Source organism: Mytilus edulis, chromosome 13 (assembly GCF_963676685.1).
Source record: "Mytilus edulis chromosome 13, xbMytEdul2.2, whole genome shotgun sequence".
In the NCBI taxonomy this organism is placed as follows: Eukaryota; Metazoa; Mollusca; class Bivalvia; order Mytilida; family Mytilidae; genus Mytilus; species Mytilus edulis.
In genome coordinates this window covers 39,351,026-39,373,728 of record NC_092356.1, presented here as the reverse complement: position 1 = coordinate 39,373,728, position 22,703 = coordinate 39,351,026, and the positions used below count along the sequence as shown (strand labels likewise).

Here is a 22,703-nt window from a genome sequence, read left to right as displayed (position 1 = left end):
AAGAAAGAGCATGAATTAACGATCCCTTAATAGGTGGTAAATGTGTCACTTGTATGTAAACGAAGGGATTTTTCTGACTGTGAAATGGTTCATCTTTTAACACTACAGGGTACTTTAAAAGGAAAACCGTATGTGTTAATTACCAAAATTGATCAAATACAATGTAACGCTAATTGTGTATAATAACATCCAGATGTTGTAAACAGATTATACCAATTACGCAGGCCAAGAGTTGCCAGATAAAGACATCATTAAACATGCAGTTTGTATTCGTGAAAACGTGTTGATATTTTGAAAAACGCAGATAATTTAAAAGTTTATATGCTAGAAAATTAAAAGAGAAATAAGGACAGTTACTGTAACATTGTATCTAAAAATATGTTGAAATTATATACAGTAAATCTGTTTTTAAGCAATTATCTTTTGTATATAAAAAAAAACCATTCTAGTTTCCCCTCTTCTCATACATGTAGCAGATATAATAGATTTGATGCAAAGCAAGTAATTTGATTTTTGAATCAGGTATAATCTCTGTATTTCGTGTTTTAACAAGAATAAAAATGACCAACATTAATGGAAAAAAACTACATCAATTTCAATAACCTTCCTGCTCCTGTGTCAGTTTTATTCTAAAGATATATATGGTAGTATGGCAGGATGAGACACTTGCAAAAAAAAAAGTCAGGACGACAATTTAGGTAAAAAAAAGTCAGGATAAACTAAAAAATAAAAGGCAGGACCGAACAGAGTGAAAAATAAAAAGGCAGGACAGAGATTACAGCAAATAAAAAAATGCAGGACAAAAATTTTCCTCCCCCCCCCCCCCCCCATAAAAATCAAATGGTAGCTCAGTAAATGTCACATACAAAATTTAGTTACCACTTTGCGACGCACATGTTTGAAGCAAACTTTTGACGTCTCCTCCGCATATATATTCTCGGGATCATTTTTTCTTTAATAATTTTTCACGAACGACAGAATGTTGCGCCGATATATTTTTTTTTACCTTTTTTGAGGGTGCATATATATTCTCAGGATCATTTTTTCTTTAATAATTTTTCACGCACGACAGAATGTTGAACTTGGTGTAGTTGAGTGAAATTTTGCATACAGTTTGCAATGTTTGTCTGACCATGGATGTATATAATACTTCCACTTCCATGGTCCGACTAACTACGCACACAACCCACACGTTAACATCATACAAAGTATGCTATATTAAGATTGTGTATTGTATCAGGATGTTGATTTTCTTTTTAATTTTCACAAATAACAGATTATTTAACCTTTCTTGACTGCTGCACCAAATGTGTTTTTCAGACACAGCAATTCAAATTACACTGTATCGTCGTGTAAATGCATGAAATATTTGCCACCGGGCGTTGAGCAACCATCAATCAATCAATTCAAATTGTACCTCAATATCACTGTTTACCAAATTACTTTATTCTGTAACGTCACACGTTTTCTGTCAAATTCTTAGCGTATCGGTCAACTTTGAAGCAATGTATATAAAACACAAGGATGATTACATATATGTGTTTCTATATATATATATAAAAAAATAGAGGATGTGGTATGATTGCCAATGTTACAACTCTCCACAAGAGACCTAATTACACTGAAATGTACATCTATAGGTCACTGTACTGCCTTCAACAATGAGCAAAGCCATACCGCATAGTCAGCTATAAAAGGCCCCGAAATGACATATGTAAAACAATTCAAACGAGAAAACAAACGACCTAATTTATGTACAAAATAATGAACGAAAAACAAATATGTTACATAGCAACAAACTAAATTACAGACTACTTGACTCGGGACAGGAACATACAGAATGTGGTCAGGTTAAACTCGTTTAAAGGCGCCAACCCTCCCTTCCCCTAACCTGGGACATAAACTGAACCCCTGTTGTGTTCCCTTATCGCTACACTAACGGTGCGAAGCTTAAGATGGAATGACGGACCAGTTTAACTTGGGACAGTGGTGTAACAGTACAACATGAGAATAAACTGTAGAAATCAGTTAAAAAAGGCTCAACTCATCAGATGGATACAAATATAATACATCTAACAAAAACAGAGTGGACGTAGAAGGGTACTTATACATCCCAACAACCAAAAGACTTTAAGTACAGAGTACTCGCAGTTACTGACAGCTAGTTGAAAGCTGATAACAACTATTACAAAAAGCATGCATCAGTCCGGGATATTATGTTAGTTTTTAGTTTTCTCCGTATATAAGAACAAAGCCATCTATTGAAAAATCTTTAAAAAAAGAAAAGTTAAAACAAGGCATTTTCCCTGTGTGAATTTGTCAAAATTGACGTTTTCTAATCAAATTTACGAAAAAACAAAAATGGTGACCGCCATTTTTTTATTACATATTCCGATGTAACTCGATTCAAAGTACAAGTGTGCCAAAAATTTTAGAAATCAGGAGATATGCCATTCAGTGTCGTGTTATCTTGAAATATAAGTACACAGTTTTGGATTGTGAAGAAAAATTGCCCATTTAGAGAGGAACACGAAACTGCATTGAAAATGAAAAATAATTTGGAGCAAAATTAAACATACAAATCTATGCCCAGTCCCACTAGACCACGATCGCACCACGCTCACCACGATCTGAAATAAATAAAGATCGTGGTGAGGTCGCGGTATGAGCGGCATGTAAATGTAAATTTTCGTTGCTTTCACGATGCTACTACGTCCTCATTACGCTTCTACAACGATCCCGCTACGATTATACCACGTTCTCACAGCGCTTATTCTGCGACCTTACTACGCTTATCAAGATTTGTCTACGCTAATCACGTTCTCACTACGACCGTACCACGAGTCATCCGATTGCAACACGATTTTACCACGCTTCTTCTGCGATTATAGCACGTTCTTACCACGATTTTACCGCGATCTATTCTACGCTCTCAGCAATAACGTCAACATCGTGTTCCATATGAATACAGTTCCATTCCTTCTATTTCTGATTAATACGTTTTCTCGAAAACAATAGTCATGCCACCAAAATCTACTAGAACACGTGGACGTGGTGGTAGGGGTTGATGTAGAGGCAGAGGGAGCTCTGATAGTAACGAATCTTGATCAAGTAGTTATGTCGGACCGACCAATCCGACGTAAATTAAAACCTATTGCTGGTCTATAAAGCTGAATTTACGATATTTTAGTGAACGATAGCAGAGATGACACAGATGTGTCAATAGATATAGGAAGATGTGGTATGAGTCAATGAGACAACTCTCCATCGCCAAGTAACTATTTTTAAAAGTAAACCATTATAGGCCAAGGAACGGCCTTCAACACGGAGCCTTGGCTCACACCGAACAGTAAGCTATAAAGGGTCTCCAAAATTACTAGTGTAAAACCATAACAACGGGAAAATCAACGGTTTAATCTATATGAAAACGAGAAGCATGGCTGAGCCGTAGGACAAAATGAACAAGAAGTCCCAATTACATACAGACAAAAATATTTAATATATTTAATGTGAAAATGACAATGAGAATGATGATCGTAGTATGAACGTAGTCAGGTCGTAAGAAGAGCGTGATGACGACGGCAAGGGCGTGCTAGAATCGTACTATGGTCGTGAATAGCGTAGTATAGTCGTAGTGTAGAGTAATTGGGTCGCGATGAGAACGTGATGGTCGTAGTGAGGTCGTAATAACGTCGCAATGAGATCGTAGCGCAGTTTCTCCGAATAGAATCACGCTCTCGCTACGATGGTACAACGATCTTAGTGCGCTCTCACTACGCTTCTACTACGATCTGATTTCGCCACGACCGCACCACGATTGTTTTGAACATGTTCAAAGTTAGCCACGCTCATCACGATCTTGAAGACCTCACCACGACCGTGATACGACCTTACTGCGATCTACACGATCGTACTACGATCATCAAAATTTGCATTTTTTTCACAGATCGTAGTGCGATCGTGGCCTAGTGGGACTGGGGTATTAGAAAAAGACACTACTTTTAAAAAAGAAAAAAATAACATTAAGAGATACAATCATAATAATTAAGTGAAATAAAAAAAAGATGTAGATAACTAGAATGGCATCTTCTATGAGGGTGTGGATCGAGTTTTACAGAATAGAGAATAATGGGCTAAAAAAATAAAGAATAGAAAAGAAAAGGATAGGATAGGCCAAAAATTTAAGAATAGAGAATAGTGGGCTTCTTGAATATAAAAAAAGAGAATAATGGGCAAAATTTATATAGAATAGAGAAAAAATGGCGTAAATAATATTAAGAATTGAAGAACACCCACCTCTCTCCTTTTCCAGACCCTCTTTTATCCTATGACTGTTAATGCTAGGCGGTGTTGTCGTAGAAGTTAGAAAAAAAGTACAGGTTCCAGCCCCGGCGCCGGGGAGGAAGTTACGAATGAAATCTACTCTAACATCGGTAGGTTGATTTTCTAGGCACTTTAAATATATATATATATATATATATCTTTCGACGTAAACCCGAATATGAGACAACGTAGAATTTGAATACACATACACAAACACAAACGCATTGCAACATTTTGATTTTTTTATTAAAAGAATAAATTCAGTCTCTGCTTTTACTCTTGTTTTACCTCCCAGAATTGTATGTTTATTTATATTTTCTCTAACTTTTCAGCCATGATGTCTGAGAGACATTTCAAAATTGGCCTTCAACACTAAATGCTTCTATAGTACGTTTGCCCACGACGCTGCAGTTTGTTTATAAATTACAATGGAAAACACGCTACATTACATAAACATATTGTCCTTTAAATAGGTTTAATTTTGCTATGTGAAAAAAAACAGAAATGTCGTATTAATAATGAATAAGTATAAATGTACAGCTAAATTTTCAAATTTATTAAAAAATGTCTTCAGTTAAGACAAACAGTTTAACGGCGTGAAAAGCAGCGTCTTCTATATGTAAAATAAATTTGCAGATTTTGGCACTTCTATCACATTCACTGGCTACCTATAGAACAATAGACCATTTTTCAAATTAGATTGTTTTTTTAAAGTTAGGATGTTCTGACCACATTTTTCTAAAAAAAGATCAGTTTGCAGGTCATCTTACAATGGACACTCTATCAATACATGTTCCTCAGTTTCAACAATTTTTATACACGCTTTACATGTTCGTTGATGGAAGGATAGGTCTCTCACTAACAATAATGATATAGTCTTAGAGTACTTGTTTTTGTTATAGATATAAGCCAATCGAAGCACATACTAATGAATTTATGTCCCTGATATTCTCAAACTAATCAGCAAATTTTCCAAAATTTCATTGCATGCCGCCTTAAAATATAAAGAAAGTACCACAGAAAAAGTGTATACAATAATGTTCCGAGTATGGTATAAAAAAGGGGGGAGTACCCTGCCCGGAAAATAATATTACTGATATGTAAAGGAAAGTTTTAACCACAAGTTTGACTGAACTTGAAAGTGTTATCTAAAATTCACAACAGGTGATCAAATACACGATGAAATTTGTGACCTTCAAGCGGATATCTTTAGAAAACATGCTAATCGAAACAACAGGGGTCGCAGGCATCTGTTTTCATGTATAATTCTAAATTTTAACGATTCAAATTATCTCATTCAGTCAATAAATAAAAAAAATAAAAATTCTGCAAATACATGTACGATATAAATGCAAGAAGATTTGGTATGAGTGTCAATGAGACAGCTCTCGGTAAAATTTACATTAACAGAACAATAATTCAAATAAGTTTCCTTTTTAATACAAATTTTACATAAATGTTCAAGTATAAAAATTAAATATATTTAAACTTTAGAAACTTAAAATCTAAAATTTATAAAAAACGAAAGGAGCTAACGTCAATAGATATTAACAATTCACCAAAGTTTCATCGAATTGGGTCAAGCGTTTTTGAGTTATTGTCCGACATGCTGACGACGGACAGACGGACAGACGGACAACGGTATACCATAATACGTCCCATAAACGGGCGTATAAAAAAAGATTCCTTTCAAAGTACAATTGAACGCTGTAAAATTTTAGTATAAAATAGGCGGTAAATGAGATTTCGAATGACTGATAGTTCCATAACTTGTTTTAAGTTTTGCATATTTAAAACAACACACTCAAATGACAACGGGAGCATTGTTTTAAGACAATTTATAAATCATAAAGAAATGATAATTATTTGTGCCTTATTATATTGATGGATATTGATACTAGCGGTTGTCCTCTATTGATCTTTTCGGACCAGATCTTTCTGTAAAAGGTGATAATTGTCACACTTAACTCCTGATAAACCCCGTTGATCGGAGAAAGGACTACATCTCGTCCATGGAATGATATTATCTATCGATTTTGTTTGATTTCATTGGTAAATTGTGTGTCAATTATGACACGTGACTCACTGGTTCTTTGTTTGTAATTTTTAACTTTAACAAGAAAGTTTTTGCAGAGGACGCTTCATGAAGCACATGTACACGGAGTTCAACATCTCGTGAAAGGACTTACCGGATAAGGAAAATATTCTTCAATAGATTTAACGTTTATATAATTATGTGTGCATTCTCTCAAGATGTGTTTTGTGTCAAATATTATGTGGCAACTTTACTACAGATGAAGGAATATTTCTAGACTATTTCAGAAACTTGGACTTTTTATAAAAACTTGATAAATCGCTCGATAACCTTCCGAACGCTACCGATTTTAAATTTGTTATTATCTAGTATTGTTTTGGCTGAATTTGTATATGTGTATTATTTCTACCAGTAACAAGAGACATATATAAATAGTATATATGTCTCTGCAGTAACATATAATACATATTGTAGTATATATCTCTTTTAAAAAAAGGAAATTCTATGTTTTATAAACAGAGTGAATTATGACTCGTGCAATTCCAGAAGTTTCAAAGAGATATTCAAAGGAAACGATCGTGTTATGCTACGCGAATGAACCATCATAACTTCCAGAGAGTAGAAGATTTTGATGGATAAATAAATTCACGCAGTACATCAAGATAAGAGATCAAGAACCGTTTATGCAGACCCGATTATTTTTTTTTATTAAAACGAAATTATTGAAATACATGTATAATAAATGATATTACCAATATGCCAAAACCAATCCCAAAGTAGCTATATATGTGTCATATCATAGCTTTACCAGTAAAGCTATGGCAATATTTGTCCATATAATCTGCACCTTTCAAATATATCCGCAAACTAAAAGCAAATATAACTATTTACCATACATTTCTAGCTGTCTTAAATATCTTTCTTTATAATATCTTTGCATACATATTCAAAGTTTCATATGCCCAATATATTTACACATACATTTCTAGCTGTCTGAAATATCTTTCTTTATCATTTCTTTGCATATGTATTCAAAGTTACATATGCCCAATATATTTACACATGTCATTGATATTATCATTTGGCCACATTTCTTAATAAAACAAATTGTCTGCAAATCTATGTATTTACCATACATTTAGGAATATGCTCAAAGGCTTTTGATATGTTCTGATTTGACATACATTTCAGCCGACTATAAAGACTAACAAAAATATTCCTTTACAATACATTTGACAGTTCTCTGCAGATTAAAGGAAATGATGCTTTACACCCCTCTATAAAGTTCTCGTTTTCAATTGGTTTACATACCAGGCAAATGTAGATGCACCTTACACTTTATAACCCCTATAAAATTATTTGAATGATGATGCTTTGCTACCTAGACAAAGAAACACATTTGCGGATAAATTTACATCATAGAAAAATACATGACAAAGAAACACATTTGCAGAGGTATACAAATACATAAGTTTGCGAAAGTTTTGAGATTGTTATAAATATATGCAAATTCTAAACTTTAAAATGGTTTGATTAGGTGTTAATATATTTTATAAACCGCGGTCTCTCATAACCGCCTATAGGAGGGTATAGCACAAGAAATGTTGATATTTACTACATGTAAAGACAAGATAAACTAAATGCAGCGGTTTGTAAATATATGTAAATGTCGGTCTCTGAATACATTTACATAACATTTGCATACCTCTTCAAATCCGGGATTTCGTGTAGTGAAACATTGTTGTATACATAGACTAACTAAACTAATGTTCATCTCAAAATAATTCTGTACACTAAACTAAGCATCTCGCATACAATCGTCTAAGCGGTAAAGCCTAACTGGAGCCTTAACTTTCTAATTTCTCTGCTTTGGGAGAGATACATAGCTGTGTATCGTCATGTTAGTTATTCGATAAAGCTTCACAAAGCTTATTTAGTTTGACAAAATGTTCGCTACACCGCTTCTCATTCATTCTTTATTTTTAGGGGTGAATATATCCGACTACTTTCCCTTATACATATCTACCAACCGACCGTGATAAATTGCCTGAGCCTGCTACAAGGCAAATTCGCGGCGGTTCCTATTCAATACTAGTATGTACTTTCATTGTATAGTGGCAGTTCAAGTGTCATTGACCTTTTTTCATGCCGGATGGCAACTATTACAGGGCCTATCTATTTTTTTTAATGTCAAGTGATTGTTCTCGGCCTGAACATACATGTCAGTAATATTTGCCACTGGACATCACTCAAAATTGTAAGTACTTTATGATATGTTACTTGTATTATTATTTTTAGGACTATCAGGAGGAATAGGTTTATCTGATGGGATTATTCTCTTGAAATCAAAATTATTTATTTAAAAAAGTTGTTTAATTATTCCATGTCAGACTATTTGGGGTATCGGACTATCATGGATGGTCGGACTAATGGGGCGTCGGACTATTGGGTTGTTGGACCAATGGGGTGTCGGACTAATGGGAGATCTGAATAACGGGGCTGCCCCGATTTATGATACTTAATTTCTCCCCTCGTGTATTTTTCTGAGAATTTTTAATCCCTTTCAATGACAACACAAGTAATTTCTTGTATCTTGTTTGAAATAAATTAGCAGCTAAATTTCTCTCATGGGAGATTAAATATTTCTGATTTTACCACGATTGTGCCAAATACTATAGTAATTTATTCGAGTTAAAAATTGAAGTGAAAAATCGACTTAGATTGAGTCAGTCTCTCGAAATGGAAGATATAAATATAGCAGGCTGCAGTTGTCAATTTTCTTTTGTAGACGTCAACAATAAACTTTATATTTAAATTAGTAACATAATGGAATTTAAGACTAATACTTTTTTATTCCCCTATTCCCCTTGTTTTTCGAGACTTTCTATCTTTTTAAATACAACATATGCAATTTCTTGTATTTTAGAATTGGACATGTTTTTGTGTCAATTGAAAGTAGACCCAGGGTTGCGTTCAATATATTAGCGGCTACGTAGATGTATGACTATTGAACGTGTAGCTAGCCTATAATTATAGCAGCTACGTAGATATTGATAGAAGCTAGGCTAGCTACACGTTCAATAGTCATAAATCTACGTAGCACTACGTAGCATTATTTAGCTGCTTCGATGTTGAACACAACCCCGTTGAAAAATTGATGAAATCGCTGAATGATCGTGTTGACGTCATGAAAAATTGATGAAAATCGCTGAAATCGTGTTGACGTCATGAAAAATTGATGAAAATAGTGAAAATCATGATGACGTCGTGAAAATGATGAAAATCAAGAAAATCGTACTGACGTTGTGAAAAAATGATGAAAATCGCAGAATTAAATGGAGCTTAATTGACTACTAAAATGTTAATAGTCACTTAATTGTCTATTAGTTAATAGTATCCTTAAAAGTGATTCGTGCAACGCTATTAAATCACTCTATTAACTAATTGTCAATTAGATATTTAATAGTCTATTAGAAGTTAATAGTCTATTAACTTAATAGACGTTTGTGCAACCCAGTCCAGACCAATACTTAAAACTTTGTGCATCTTGATTTAATTGTTAAAAATCTGTTAATGTTGAATTTTTGGGGTTACTTCGGCCTTTTAATTGCATATTTCTTTACATGGTAGTTTTTTTTCAAATATAAAAAAAAATATCTGCTTGACTTTATAGAAATAGACTATGCTTGCAGGTTATCTATTACACTGTCTTGTTTTTTGTTTACACCAAATCTGACAGATCATTATTTAGTTGCAAAATATTTTAAATGAGAGCTGAAATTTTTTCTATCTTTAAATTATGCATTGAAGGTTAAAATAATCATAATGTGAACAAGAACGAAGAAAACATCTTGGTCCCCAAAAAAACATCAACCAGGATATAACATTCCAAATTTTAATTTATTATACTAATATCAGTTGAAATCTCAAGCCACTGTTTTGCATGTTAACAATGTAGGTCATGTCGCAACAAAAATTGTCACTGTGAAATAGACATCTAGGGCAAGAAACAGTCAGTTATACCAAACCAGTTTGACTAGATGTGTCCTATATTTTGACAATGTAAATGACATGAGGACCTGCATGGTTTTTTTTAATATCTGTATTCTTTAAATTTTTAGAGCATTTTCTTTTAATAGCCTTAAAAATAACTCTCATTCTGTAAATTTCATATGAAAATGACATATGAAAATGATTTTACTATTTAGTCTTTCTGTTACAACATTATTTATCAATTCTGTACATTGATCATTATTATATCAGTATTGCATTTCAGTTACCTAAGTTACCTTTTTATTTTGCACAGTTATTCTTTATACTTTTGCACCACATTAAATTTTTCTCTATTCTTTATTTTGTTGTTCATTTTCTCTATTCTCTTTTTTTTTGTTGCTATTACATGTATTCTCTATTCTGTAAACCCCGTTCAGACCCTTAAAGGTAAACTTCTATTGCATGAATGGGATAAACTGACCTTTCAATTCTCAAGGCTAAATAAGTATTTTATAGGCTAAATACAAACTTACCTGTCAAGGTAGAATTGTAATCTGAGTGATACCGGTGTTACTCAAGTCACCATAATCCTATAATGCCTCATGTTTGTCTGTTCTTTTGTCCTTCAGTCTGTCCCAGCTCTGCTTAAACTTTTGGTCAAGGTAGTTTTTGATGAAGTTGAAGTCCAATCAACCTAAAACTTAGTAAAGATGTTCCGTGTGGTATTATCTTTCTAATGCAAATGTCAAATTAGAGTTTCGACCCCAATTTCACAGTCCACTGATAATAGAAAATGATAGTGGGAGTGGGGCATCATTCTACTGGACATATTCTTGTTTTAAAATCAAATAAGTAAACATGTTAATTTTGTGGTTCTCTATTTTTGTTGCTTTAACAGTAGCTCTTTAGGTTCAAAACAATGACTACCCCAAACATTTAAAATTATAAAATCAAAATATAGGTATTTTAACACAATTTTGTCAGGTAACTATTTTTTCAGGGACAAAAAGGTCTTTGAAATGAATATTTGCATTGTTGAGTTATACATGAAAGCAGTTGTTTGGCAAACAGGATTCTTTGAGACAGAAAAAAAATATACTGATATATGCTCAACAATAATCTTTATTTTTTAGCGATCCACATTCAGGATTGGCCTTCAATGATTTATGTTTGGGACGGACAAGGAGAGATTGTATTGAGATGAGATGGACCAGACTTTCATTTGATCCAAACATAACGCTGGTTAAAGATCTAACTGACGGTGTTCCCATCTGGATGAAAATCCGTGCAGTTAATAATGGTACTTTTTATATGAAATTTATTTCCTAGTTTCATTAAAAATCATAGGAGAGACAGAGAAGTTTAGATCTTCTGTTAGTCCCAGATGGGCACATTTCATTCCAGTGTTGAACTGGGTGTCAGCAAAGTAAAATACACATAGATTTTTCCTTGAGAGCTTTAGGTATTGAAAAAGGCAAAAAATTACAATTAAAGATATATGAAACCATAACACAGGTGACATATTGCTGTTAAATTCTGTGTCATTAGTTTTTAGCTCACCTGACCTGAAAGGTCAAGTGAGCTTTTCTCATCACTTGGCGTCCGTCGTCCGTAAACAAAAATCTTCTCCTCTGAAACTACTGGGCCAAATTCTACCAAACTTGGCCACAATCATCCTTGGGATATCTAGTTTAAAAAATGTGTGGCGTGACCCGTCAAACCAACCAAGATGGCTGCCATGGCTAAAAATAGAACGTAGGGGTAAAATGCAGTTTTTGGCTTATAACTCAAAAACCAAAGCATTTAGAGCAAATCTGACATGGGGTAAAATTGTTTATCAGGTGAAGATCTATCTGCCCTGAAATTTTCAGACGAATCGGATAACCTGTTGTTGGGTTGCTGCCCCTGAAATGGTTATTTTAAGGAAATTTTGCAGTTTTTGGTTATTATCTTGAATACTATTATAGATAGAGATAAACTGTAAACAGCAATAATGTTCAGCAGAGTAAGACCTACAAATAAGTCAACATGACCAAAATTGCCAGTCGACCCCTTAAGGAGTTATTGCCCTTTATAGTCAATTTTTTACAACTTTTCATCATTTTTTGTAACTTTTCTAAAAATCTTCTTCTCTAAAACTACTTTGCCAAATTTAATCAAACTTGGCGACAATTATCATTGTGGTTTATAGTTTAAAAAATGTGTCCGATGACCCAGCCTACCTAACAAAATGGCCGACATGGCTAAAATTAGAACATAGTGGTAAAATGCAGTTTTTGCTTTATATCTTTGAAACCAAGACATTTAGGGCAAATCTTTTCAGATTTTAATGTCCATCAGAATAAGATATATCCCCTCACAAATTTTCAGTTGAATCGGACAACCTGTTGTTGGGTTGCTGCCCTTAAATTGGTTATTTTAAGAAAATTTTGCAGTTTTTGGTTATTATCTTGAATACTATTATAGATAGAGATAAACTGTAAACAGCAATAATGTTCAGCAAAGTAAGATCTACAAATAAATCAGCATGATCAAAATTGTTAGAGGACCCCCCTAAGGAGTTATTGCCCTTTAGAGTCAATATTAAACAACTTTTCCTCATTTTTGTAACTTGTATAAAAATCTTTTCTAAAACTACTTGGCCAAATTTTACCAAACTTGGCCACAATCATAATACTAGGGTATCTATTTTTAAAAAGAGTGTCTAATGACCCCGCCTACCAACAAAGATGACCGACATCAGTAAACACATTAACAGGTGAGCGACACAGGCTCTTGAGAGCCTCTAGTTTTTTTTGTGAAAAGTTGTCTCACTGGCAATCATCTACAGGCAAACTGAAAACTGATTAAACTAAAAGGTTATTTTGAACATTGCTCTAGCAAAGAAATTCTCAAAATGTCCTACAATGAACTGAATTATTGGTTGATAAGATGACGTTACAATAGCAATAGCAATGGAAAGGTGCTTTTATTGCTGTTCTTCTTCTCATTGTATTCTGACATTTATAGTGTTCATATTTTGACTGTTTTAGTTGATTTACGTACTATTGGGGTTTCTGATTATGCTATCATTGTTGACAAGACACCACCATTTACTGGAGTTGTAATGGATGGGCCTATCTATGGTGAAGATTTGCTGTATATCAAATATCCTGATAAAGTAAGCATTTGGTATAGATTTGCTTCAAGTTAAGTCACTCTAAGGTTTATTTTTCATTTCATTAGCTTCAATGCTGATGTTTAAACAAATTTTGAAACAAATTTATTGGCATTTGATAACATTGAAGCAAATTTGATTTATTTTTTAAGAGAACCACACACAGTTTAATTTTTTTTTCTGGTACAGTATTATCCTTTTTGACAGCATTGCAAAGTTTCTCTTGAACTATTCTGTCAGGCTTTTTGAAGAACCTTTTATGGAATCATATCAATCGACAGAAAAAAAGATAACACCCATTAATGTGAAAGGAGGAAAGACAGTGTGCAAGTTCTAGAGTAAATTTAAACATATAAAATTGAGAATGGAAATGGGGAATGTGCCAAAGAGACAAAAACCCAACCATAGAGCAGACAATATATGTCTTTATACTAAAAATGATAAATGACAAAAATTATCAGCCTAACATTATTGAAACTAAACTACTGTGGATTCATTAAAAATCATTGGATTCCAATTTGTGTGTGTTTCGTGGCTACAAGGGGGAACCACAAATTCAAATGTTCAATGAATAACATATTTTCTATAGGCTCTGTATGCTAAAAATGGCAAAACCATGAAATCAGATATCCTCGAAAATGCAAGTTTTCCTTAAAGAAAATTGCTACTTACGAAAATAAATGAAACCACAGTTATGGAACTAACATACCATGATAAAAGAATTACTATGTGATATGTTAATAATAGACGAGATAAGTCAAAGGAAGGAGATGTAAAGTTCCGTATAGTGAGTTATTTTCGCTTCTTTTTGCAGATAAAATTGCCAAAATAAGTTCTGCCAATTTAAAAGTGTACAAGCAAAGGTATTAATGAAAGTTTTGAATCATCAAAATATTTCATATACCTTATTCAATGAAAATAGGGAAATTTTACACCCATGAAAAAAACCTGTTATACGTAATGTCTATTAGACAGCAACCACCAAAAGACAACTTAGAAGCTAATATTTTTTTTAAAATGATGCCTTTGATCAACTTAATGATAAATCATGAAATTGCTCATGTTATTTTTCAGATATGTGCTAATTGGTTACATTTCTATGACCCCGAGTCTGGTATTGGATTGTATTTGGTCAGTGTTAGTTCTGTCAAACAGATAAATGTAACAGACATAGCTAACTTGACCGAGTACAGCAGGACAACTCATGAAGCTTGTGTAGAGCTCACTCCTGAAAATTATCTGGAACATGGGCATACTTACTTTACCACTTTGTGGGCATTCAATGGAGCTGTCAATCAGAAAAATGTGTCAGCTATTTCAACTGGAGGTAAACTGCATATTTTTAGGTTAACTTTATAAAACATAATTCTTATCAAAGGTCTAGTGACATATGAGTATATTATTAAAGGTCATATGAATTTCTGAAAATTGAAGAAAGGTTATGCATTATTATGGCCAATGAAAATTAAAATGGCAAATTTAATGGCTGTTTGCCAAATGGTTCCTAAGAAATTTCCATTGTTCATGATGACATGGACCCTCAAAGTAATTGGTACTAATATAATTTTCTTCTTGCTGTTTTACAGTCACAGTGGATCTTTCTAAGCCAGTTCCTGGACAAGTTATTGATGGAAACAAGACATGGTTTGAAGATATCTTGTTCTCCGGAAATGCAGCTAAAGTAGAGGTCCAATGGAGGGATTTTTATGATCCAGAATCAACAATCAGACAATATGATGTCCAAGTTCAAGTAGCTCCGTATGTTTAAACTACTGTAAATCCAGAAAATATTGTGTACATTTATTATTGCAATTTTGTCATTACAGACTTAAATGCAATTTTTATTTTTGCGATATTGAGAAAAATCCTATTAAAGTTATATATGTTAAATTTCAAAATGCGAGTTTATATTATTGCGATATTGAGAAAAATCCTATTAAAGTTATATATGTTAAATTTCAAAATGCGAGTTTATATTATTGCGATTTTAACCCTTTCGCAAATTTCGCAATAATGAAAACATTGCAATAATTTCTGAATTTACAGTATTTAGTTTTTAGCTCACCTGGCCCACAGGGCCAAGTGAGCTTTTCTCATCACTTTGCGTCCGTCGTCCGTCGTTAGCTTTTACAAAAATCTTCTCCTCTGAAACTACTGGGCCAAATCAAACCAAACTTGGCCACAATCATCATTGGGGTATCTAGTTTAAAAAATGTGTGGCGTGACCCGGTCAACCAACCAAGATGTCCGCCACGGCTAAAAATAGAACATAGGGGTAAAATGCAGTTTTTGGCTTATAACTCAAAAACCAAAGCATTTAGAGCAAATCTGACATGGGGTAAAAATGTTTATCAGGTCAAGATCTATCTGCCCTGAAATTTTCAGATGAATCGGTCAATCGGTTGTTGGGTTGCTGCCCCTGAATTGGTAATTTTGAGGAAATTTTGCTGTTTTTGATTATTATCTTGAATATTATTATAGATAGAGATAAACTGTAAACAGCAATAATGTTCAGCAAAGTAAGATCTACAAATAAGTCAACATGATCAAAATGGTCAGTTGACCCGTTTAGGAGTTATTGCCCTTTATAGTCAATTTTTAACCATTTTTCGTTAATTAAAGTAATCTTTTACAAATATCTTCTCCTCTGAAACTACTGGGCCAAATTAATCCAAACTTGGCCACAATCATCTTTGGGGTATCTAGTTTAAAAAATGTGTGGCGTGACCTGGTCAACCAACCAAGATGGCCGCCACGGCTAAAAATAGAACAAAGGGGTAAAATGCAGTTTTTGGCTTATAACTCAAAAAACAAAGCATTTTGAGGAAATCTGACATGGGATAAAAATGTTTATCAGGTCAAGATCTATCTGCCCTGAAATTTTCAGATGAATCGGTCAATCGGTTGTTGGGTTGCTGCCCCTGAATTGGTAATTTTGAGGAAATTTTGCTGTTTTTGGTTATTATCTTGAATATTATTATAGATAGAGATAAATTGTAAACAGCAATAATGTTCAGCAAAGTAAGATCTACAAATAAGTCAACATGACCAAAATGGTCAGTTGACCCCTTTAGGAGTTATTGCCCTTTATAGTCAATCTTTAACCCTTTTTCATAAATCTAAGTAATCTTTTACAAAATCTCCACTGAAACTACTAGGCCACAATCATCTTTGGGGTATCTAGTTTGAAAAATGTGTCCGATGACCTGGCCATTCAACCAAGATGGCCGCCACGGCTAAAAATAGAACATAGGGGTAAAATGCAGTTTTTGGCTTATAACTATGAAACCAAAGCATCTAGAGCAAATCTGACAAGAAGTTAAATTGTTAATCAAGTCAATATCTATCTGCCCTGAATTTTTCAGATGAATTTGACCCCTTAAGGAGTTATTGCTCTTTATAGTCAATTTTTAACAATTTTCATTAATTTGGTAAATTTATGTAAATTTTTACCAAATATAGTTCTCTGTTACTAATGGGCAAAGTTCATTATAGATATAATTGTAAGAAGCAAAATCGTTCAGTAAAGTAAGAACTTCAAACACATCACCATCACCAAAATACAATTTTGTCATGAATCCATTTGTGTCCTTTGTTTAATATGCACATAGACCAAGGTGAGAGACACAGGCTCTAGTTTCAACTTGTAGATGTTGCATTTTTAAAGATATATAAAAAAGAGAAAAATATATTACTTTCTCTATTTCTTCATCAATTTATTCCTTTCTGCACCCATTGTATTAAATTTTTTAATCAACACTAGTTCGTTTGATCTCAGTTCTTCATTGGTTAAAATCTGATTATTACACAGAATTTTCTTGCTTTCCTCTGAATTTCCTATTGTGACGGCATGAAAAAAGGCGACCATGCCTGATGACATCACATAGAAAGAACACATCTTTTTGCAGATCATTCGAAAAGAAGGACTAACTTTACCTGCATATTAATATAAAATCATAAGAGAAACAGATAACACCACCAAGTCTTGTGTAAAACGATATTCATCCTCTCTCAGCAAGCATCACGTTTTAAATTTGAAAGTTTAACTGTCTCTAGAGTGGATGAATAGCGTATCACACTCGATGCAGTAGTAGAATCTATATTTACATAAAGAACACTATTCTCTGATGTGTTGGGTCAGTCTCCTCCTTTAACTCTGACATTTACAAGTCCAGTAAACATATTTCATTAGTTATCTTTGACTCAACAGAACTTGGTAAGTAAGCATAGGATAGAAAAACAAATTCTTTATATAAAATTTATCAATGTTTTTTATTTTATTTAATTTTGAATAATAAAATAATTGATTCATATTTTATTCAAGACAAGTAATGTTTTTATCAACAACAAAAAATGCATGTAAAATTTGTTTTAAGAAGTGCAAGAGCATTTTTTGTTCTATTTTTAAATCTGAAATGTAAATCTAAGTTCATTATTATTGAAATAAATTTTTACATTATTCAGGAATTTGACAGAAAACTTCAAAACTAGAAGAGATTTTGTCACATTTTCTAACATAACAGAGAGTGTGAAATGGCTGAATTTCCATTTCCAACATAAGGACAGAGTGAAACTTTATTTACGTACTACAAATGGAGCTATTAACTCAATAGTCAATGAGACAGATGGCTATGTTGTAGATCTGACACCACCAAAGCTGATATATCTAGGAGATGGTTTAGCTCAACATGAGGATCTAGAATTTCAGGTTTCATTTTAGTTTGTTTATTCTTTAATTATCCATTTTACTCTACAAATAAACAAAATGATGCACAATTATACTTATTTATAGATTACAGTTGAACATCTCAACAAGATTGATTTTCTTGCTTGACCTGGTACGGTGAACGTGAGAACAGCAATCAAGTTGAGATGTCCAATGATAATTTATTGATCCTTATTTTACCTATAGCGTCGTTGGTTTTTTAAATTGACATTAGGCATGTGCGTCCTTAGTCAACTGCTGAGAAAAGAACTTTTCAGTCAGTAAGATCAAAGGAACATTTCATAAAAGAGCGATAAGTATGTATTAAAGATTTTAACTTTTTAGCATCTGTTTACATTGCAAGATAAAAACATATATATGTAGACTGTCTAAAAGTAGTGAGCCTCTCTTCTTTTCTGTTTTTTTTTAAACCTCCTCAGAGCAATGAATATATATATCTTTTATAAATATAAATTCTACAGTCTAGAATATAAAAAGGGTACAAATAATTTTAGTGTGGTAAATTATGTATCAATGTTAGAAATATCTTTGTGAAAAGTTTCGAAATATAACTTCAATGATCGGTCTAGCAGAAGAAAATGAGTACTAAAGTATATTCTAGGCTAATTTGTAAACTATTCCTGGATATTTTGATAATACTGAACTCCCTCTTATTTGTTATATTTACAAGAAATCTATGTGGAAATATGTATTTAATTATAGCCAATTGTGAAAAGATGTAAATATCAGTGAAAATACACCTATGTCATGTAATTGTCGCAATTCCAAATACACTTATGGCCCCATTTTCCATGTCATAACAGGATACCTTAACATAGTTCACGACCAAGAGTTAAAATCATTCCTCAATAAAGGACCTAAATATTGTCCAGAGTCAATTATTAATTGGGATGAGTGTCGTCATATCAACCACGACTCACTCCGTACCTACTGTTTGAAATGGGTTAAACGGGAAAAAGCTGACAAAAAATCTTTGGACTATTTTTTTAATTCAGTAATGAAGATAGTTGATATTCGAATACAACATTTTAAAGAACATTTTACTCTTAACAACAACCATAAAAACCCTATTTTGCGTATCAAACATAAATTAAAAGAACTAGCCAAGGAATTTGTTTTTGTCCCTGTTAATAAAGCTGCTAATATATATTGTTTGAAGTAAAATTTTATATTGAGGTTCTGCAAAGGAACAACTGACTTCATATTCAGAAAACAACATCGGTTACAAACACAAACTTTTAGCTACTTCTTTACAAGCAGAACCAAATACAATGAAAGTCTCAACTATGTACTGGCTTCCGAAGCTACACAAAAAACCTTACAAATATAGATTTATTTCATCTTCAAGCCATTGTTCCACTACTAACTTGTCTATTCTATTTACTAGTACACTTGGTACAATAAAAAACCTGATAATAAATTGTTCAAATAAGGCCTTTGAAAATAGTGGAATTAATTACTTTTGGAGTGTCAAAAACTTGTTGGATGTACTTGATAAATTGCATGCATATATTGGTGATTTTGAATCTGTTCAAAGTTTTGATTTTTCTACACTATATACCACTTTGCCTCATATTCTCATTAAGGAAACATTCACATCCCTAATTAACTGGGCATTTAAAAAGTTGGACTGTGAGTACATATGTTCAAACTCTTTTAGGTCATTTTTTAGTAGCAATAAACAAAAGAACTATGTCATTTGGACATGCTTTGAAACTATATATGCGCTTGAGTTTTTACTTGATAACATTTTTGTTCGCTTTGGAGATTCTGTATATCGTCAAGTTATTGGAATTCCAATGGGGACTAACTTTTCGATATTTGGATGATATAAAAAGCAATAAATGGTAATTGCTTAAAACTATCTCAGAAACTATTTATGATTACTGCATAAAACTTCCACACAAGACGTAGGGCGTATCATGCGCTCATGGCGCAGCTGTTTATTAATATTATTGATATAGCTAGGTTGATTTCAATAAATGATCTGTTATTTTGTATTTGAAAGAATTAACATTTGTAATATTTCTTAACGGTATTGGCAAATTATTCCACAAGAATGGTCCAGAATACATAAAAGATTTTTTGAACAATTCTGTTTTTGGTTTAGGGAGTATGAGGTTTCCTTGAACAGCATTTCTCAAGGGGTATGGATTTCTGTCTGAAACATAATGAAACTTGTTAGTAAGATATGATGGGGCATCATTTTTAATGCACTTAAATGTCATCACTAACTTATGATATTTTATTCTCTGTTCAACTGTCATCCAGTTTTTTGAATAAACTAATTCTACAATGACCACAAGAATGGTCCAGAATACATAAAAGATTTTTTGAACAATTCTGTTTTTGGTTTAGGGAGTATGAGGTTTCCTTGAACAGCATTTCTCAAGGAGTATGGATTTCTGTATAAAAAAACATAATGAAACTTGTTAGTAAGATATGATGGGGCACCATTTTTAATGCACTTAAATGTCATCACTAACTTATGATATTTTATTCTCTGTTCAACTGTCATCCAGTTTTTTGAATAAACTAATACTTACAATGACCACTGCCCTTTCCTCAATCTTGATATCTATGTCATTAACAGGAAGCTTAATACAAAAATTTATGATAAAAGAGATGATTTTTTATTTCCTATCGTTAATTATCCATTTTTAGATGGTGACATTCCCTTGTCACCATCTTATCTATACTATTAAACGAGAAGACCTCATTTTGTGTGTCGCTTCTCTTCTTTCCACAATAAATTAATCATCATGCCTCTATGTCCTATAGGTACATGGCATAGTCCCATTTGTCATCCATTCATATGATTATTCAGATTGAGTTATTTTGGGAGAAAAACCAGAAAAAAAGCGTCCGGATATTATTCAAACATTGGACGAAATTTTAAGTCAGATTAGACTTCCGGTTTGCGTTATCTTTATACTTTGAACATACATTTACTACGAATAAAGAGTATTTTCTATCTGATTTCATTTTCAAGTTAACTATCCATGGCGGTCACGATTCTGTATAATATATCAATGACCGCTGGCCCGTGGATTGATAAGTAAAGTGAGAATTGAAAGTAAAACACAAATACACTTTATTTATAGTTATGAATGTACATACTATACAGATAAGTGCTAAAATTATCCATGTGTAATTAAAATTAATAGAAACCAAAGGGGAATTTTTGGGGAAAAAAGGAGGAGCCGGGCTAGAAAAACAACTGTCATGTCCCAATGTACCTATGACTTTTGATACCTTTTCTGAAATTCATCAAATCTTTTACAAAAGCTTATTGATTTCAATAAAAAAAAAGATGTGGTATGTTTGCCAAAGAGACAGCTCTCCACAAGAGACAAAAATGACACAGAAATTAACAACTATAGGTCATCGTACGGCCCTCAACAATGAGCAAAGCCCATACCCCATAGTCAGCTATAAAAGGACCCGAAATGACAATATAAAACAATTCAAACAAGAAAACTAATGGCCTTATCTATATGTACAAAATATGAACGAAAAACAAATATTATGCAAATTATAGTAATGAATGTACATAATATACATTTAAGCGCTTAAATTATCTATGTGTTATTAAAATTAATAGAAAATAAAAAAGGGGGATTTTTGGGAAAAAAGGATGAGCCGGGCTAGAAAACAAGTGTCCTGTCCCAAGGTACCTTCGACTTTTGATACCTTTTCTGAAATTCTCCAGTCATTTAATTTTTTACAAAATTTCATTGATTACAAAAAAAGAAGATGTGGTAGGATTGCCAAAAGACAGTTTTCCACAAGAGACAAAAATGACACAGAAATTAACAACTATAGGTCACTGTACGACCTTCAACAAAGAGCAAAGCCCATATCGCATAGTCAGCTATAAAAGGCACCGAAATTACGGTGTAAAACAATTCAAAGGATAAAACTAACAGCCTTATTTATGTTCAAAATATGAACGAAAAACAAATATGTAACATGTAAACAAACAACAACCACTATTTACAGGCTCCTGACTTGCATGTTCATAATATACTAAATATATGTTCACACTGTAATTAATAGAAAATAATAAAAGATATTTTCCTGTCCCTAAGTACCTATTTCTGAAATTCTCAAGTCATTAAATCTTCCTACAACACTTTACATACTTTCAACCACGCCCTGAATGCCCGCAATTTTGTGGGTGTGTTCTAGTGGTGTTTATATATCTCAACTTGTACGATTCGCTCGTGTAATGTAACAACGTATTAGATTTTAGCGAGAGAAATTTATGTATTACTGAAAATTTATTACACCAGGGTTTTTCGATATCACAAACTAGTCAAAACATTTACTAAATTTTGTCATCGGTATAAGGAAATAATTCGTAAATATAACTCAACATGCAGACATCTTATACGTTCAGGTATTTCACATTCAATCTTTTATGGTAATATTCTTTACAAAGCACAAAAATGTCAGTATTCACCTCA

The 22,703-nt window shown here is 32.8% G+C and overlaps 2 protein-coding genes across 2 annotated transcripts in view; both read left to right on the top strand.

The window, feature by feature from the left end:
* Window positions 1-22,703, top strand: part of LOC139501253 (uncharacterized) — a 599,145-nt gene that overhangs the window by 257,086 nt on the left and 319,356 nt on the right. The window lies entirely within an intron of this gene.
* The window catches only part of LOC139500299 (uncharacterized), a 221,066-nt gene that overhangs the window by 143,123 nt on the left and 55,240 nt on the right, over window positions 1-22,703 (top strand). Inside the window, exons 115-119 of the mRNA XM_071289042.1 lie at window positions 11,485-11,651; window positions 13,384-13,511; window positions 14,583-14,835; window positions 15,095-15,266; window positions 17,973-18,216. Coding sequence (XP_071145143.1) covers window positions 11,485-11,651; window positions 13,384-13,511; window positions 14,583-14,835; window positions 15,095-15,266; window positions 17,973-18,216 — 964 coding nt within the window. The remainder of the gene's footprint in view (window positions 1-11,484; window positions 11,652-13,383; window positions 13,512-14,582; window positions 14,836-15,094; window positions 15,267-17,972; window positions 18,217-22,703) is intronic.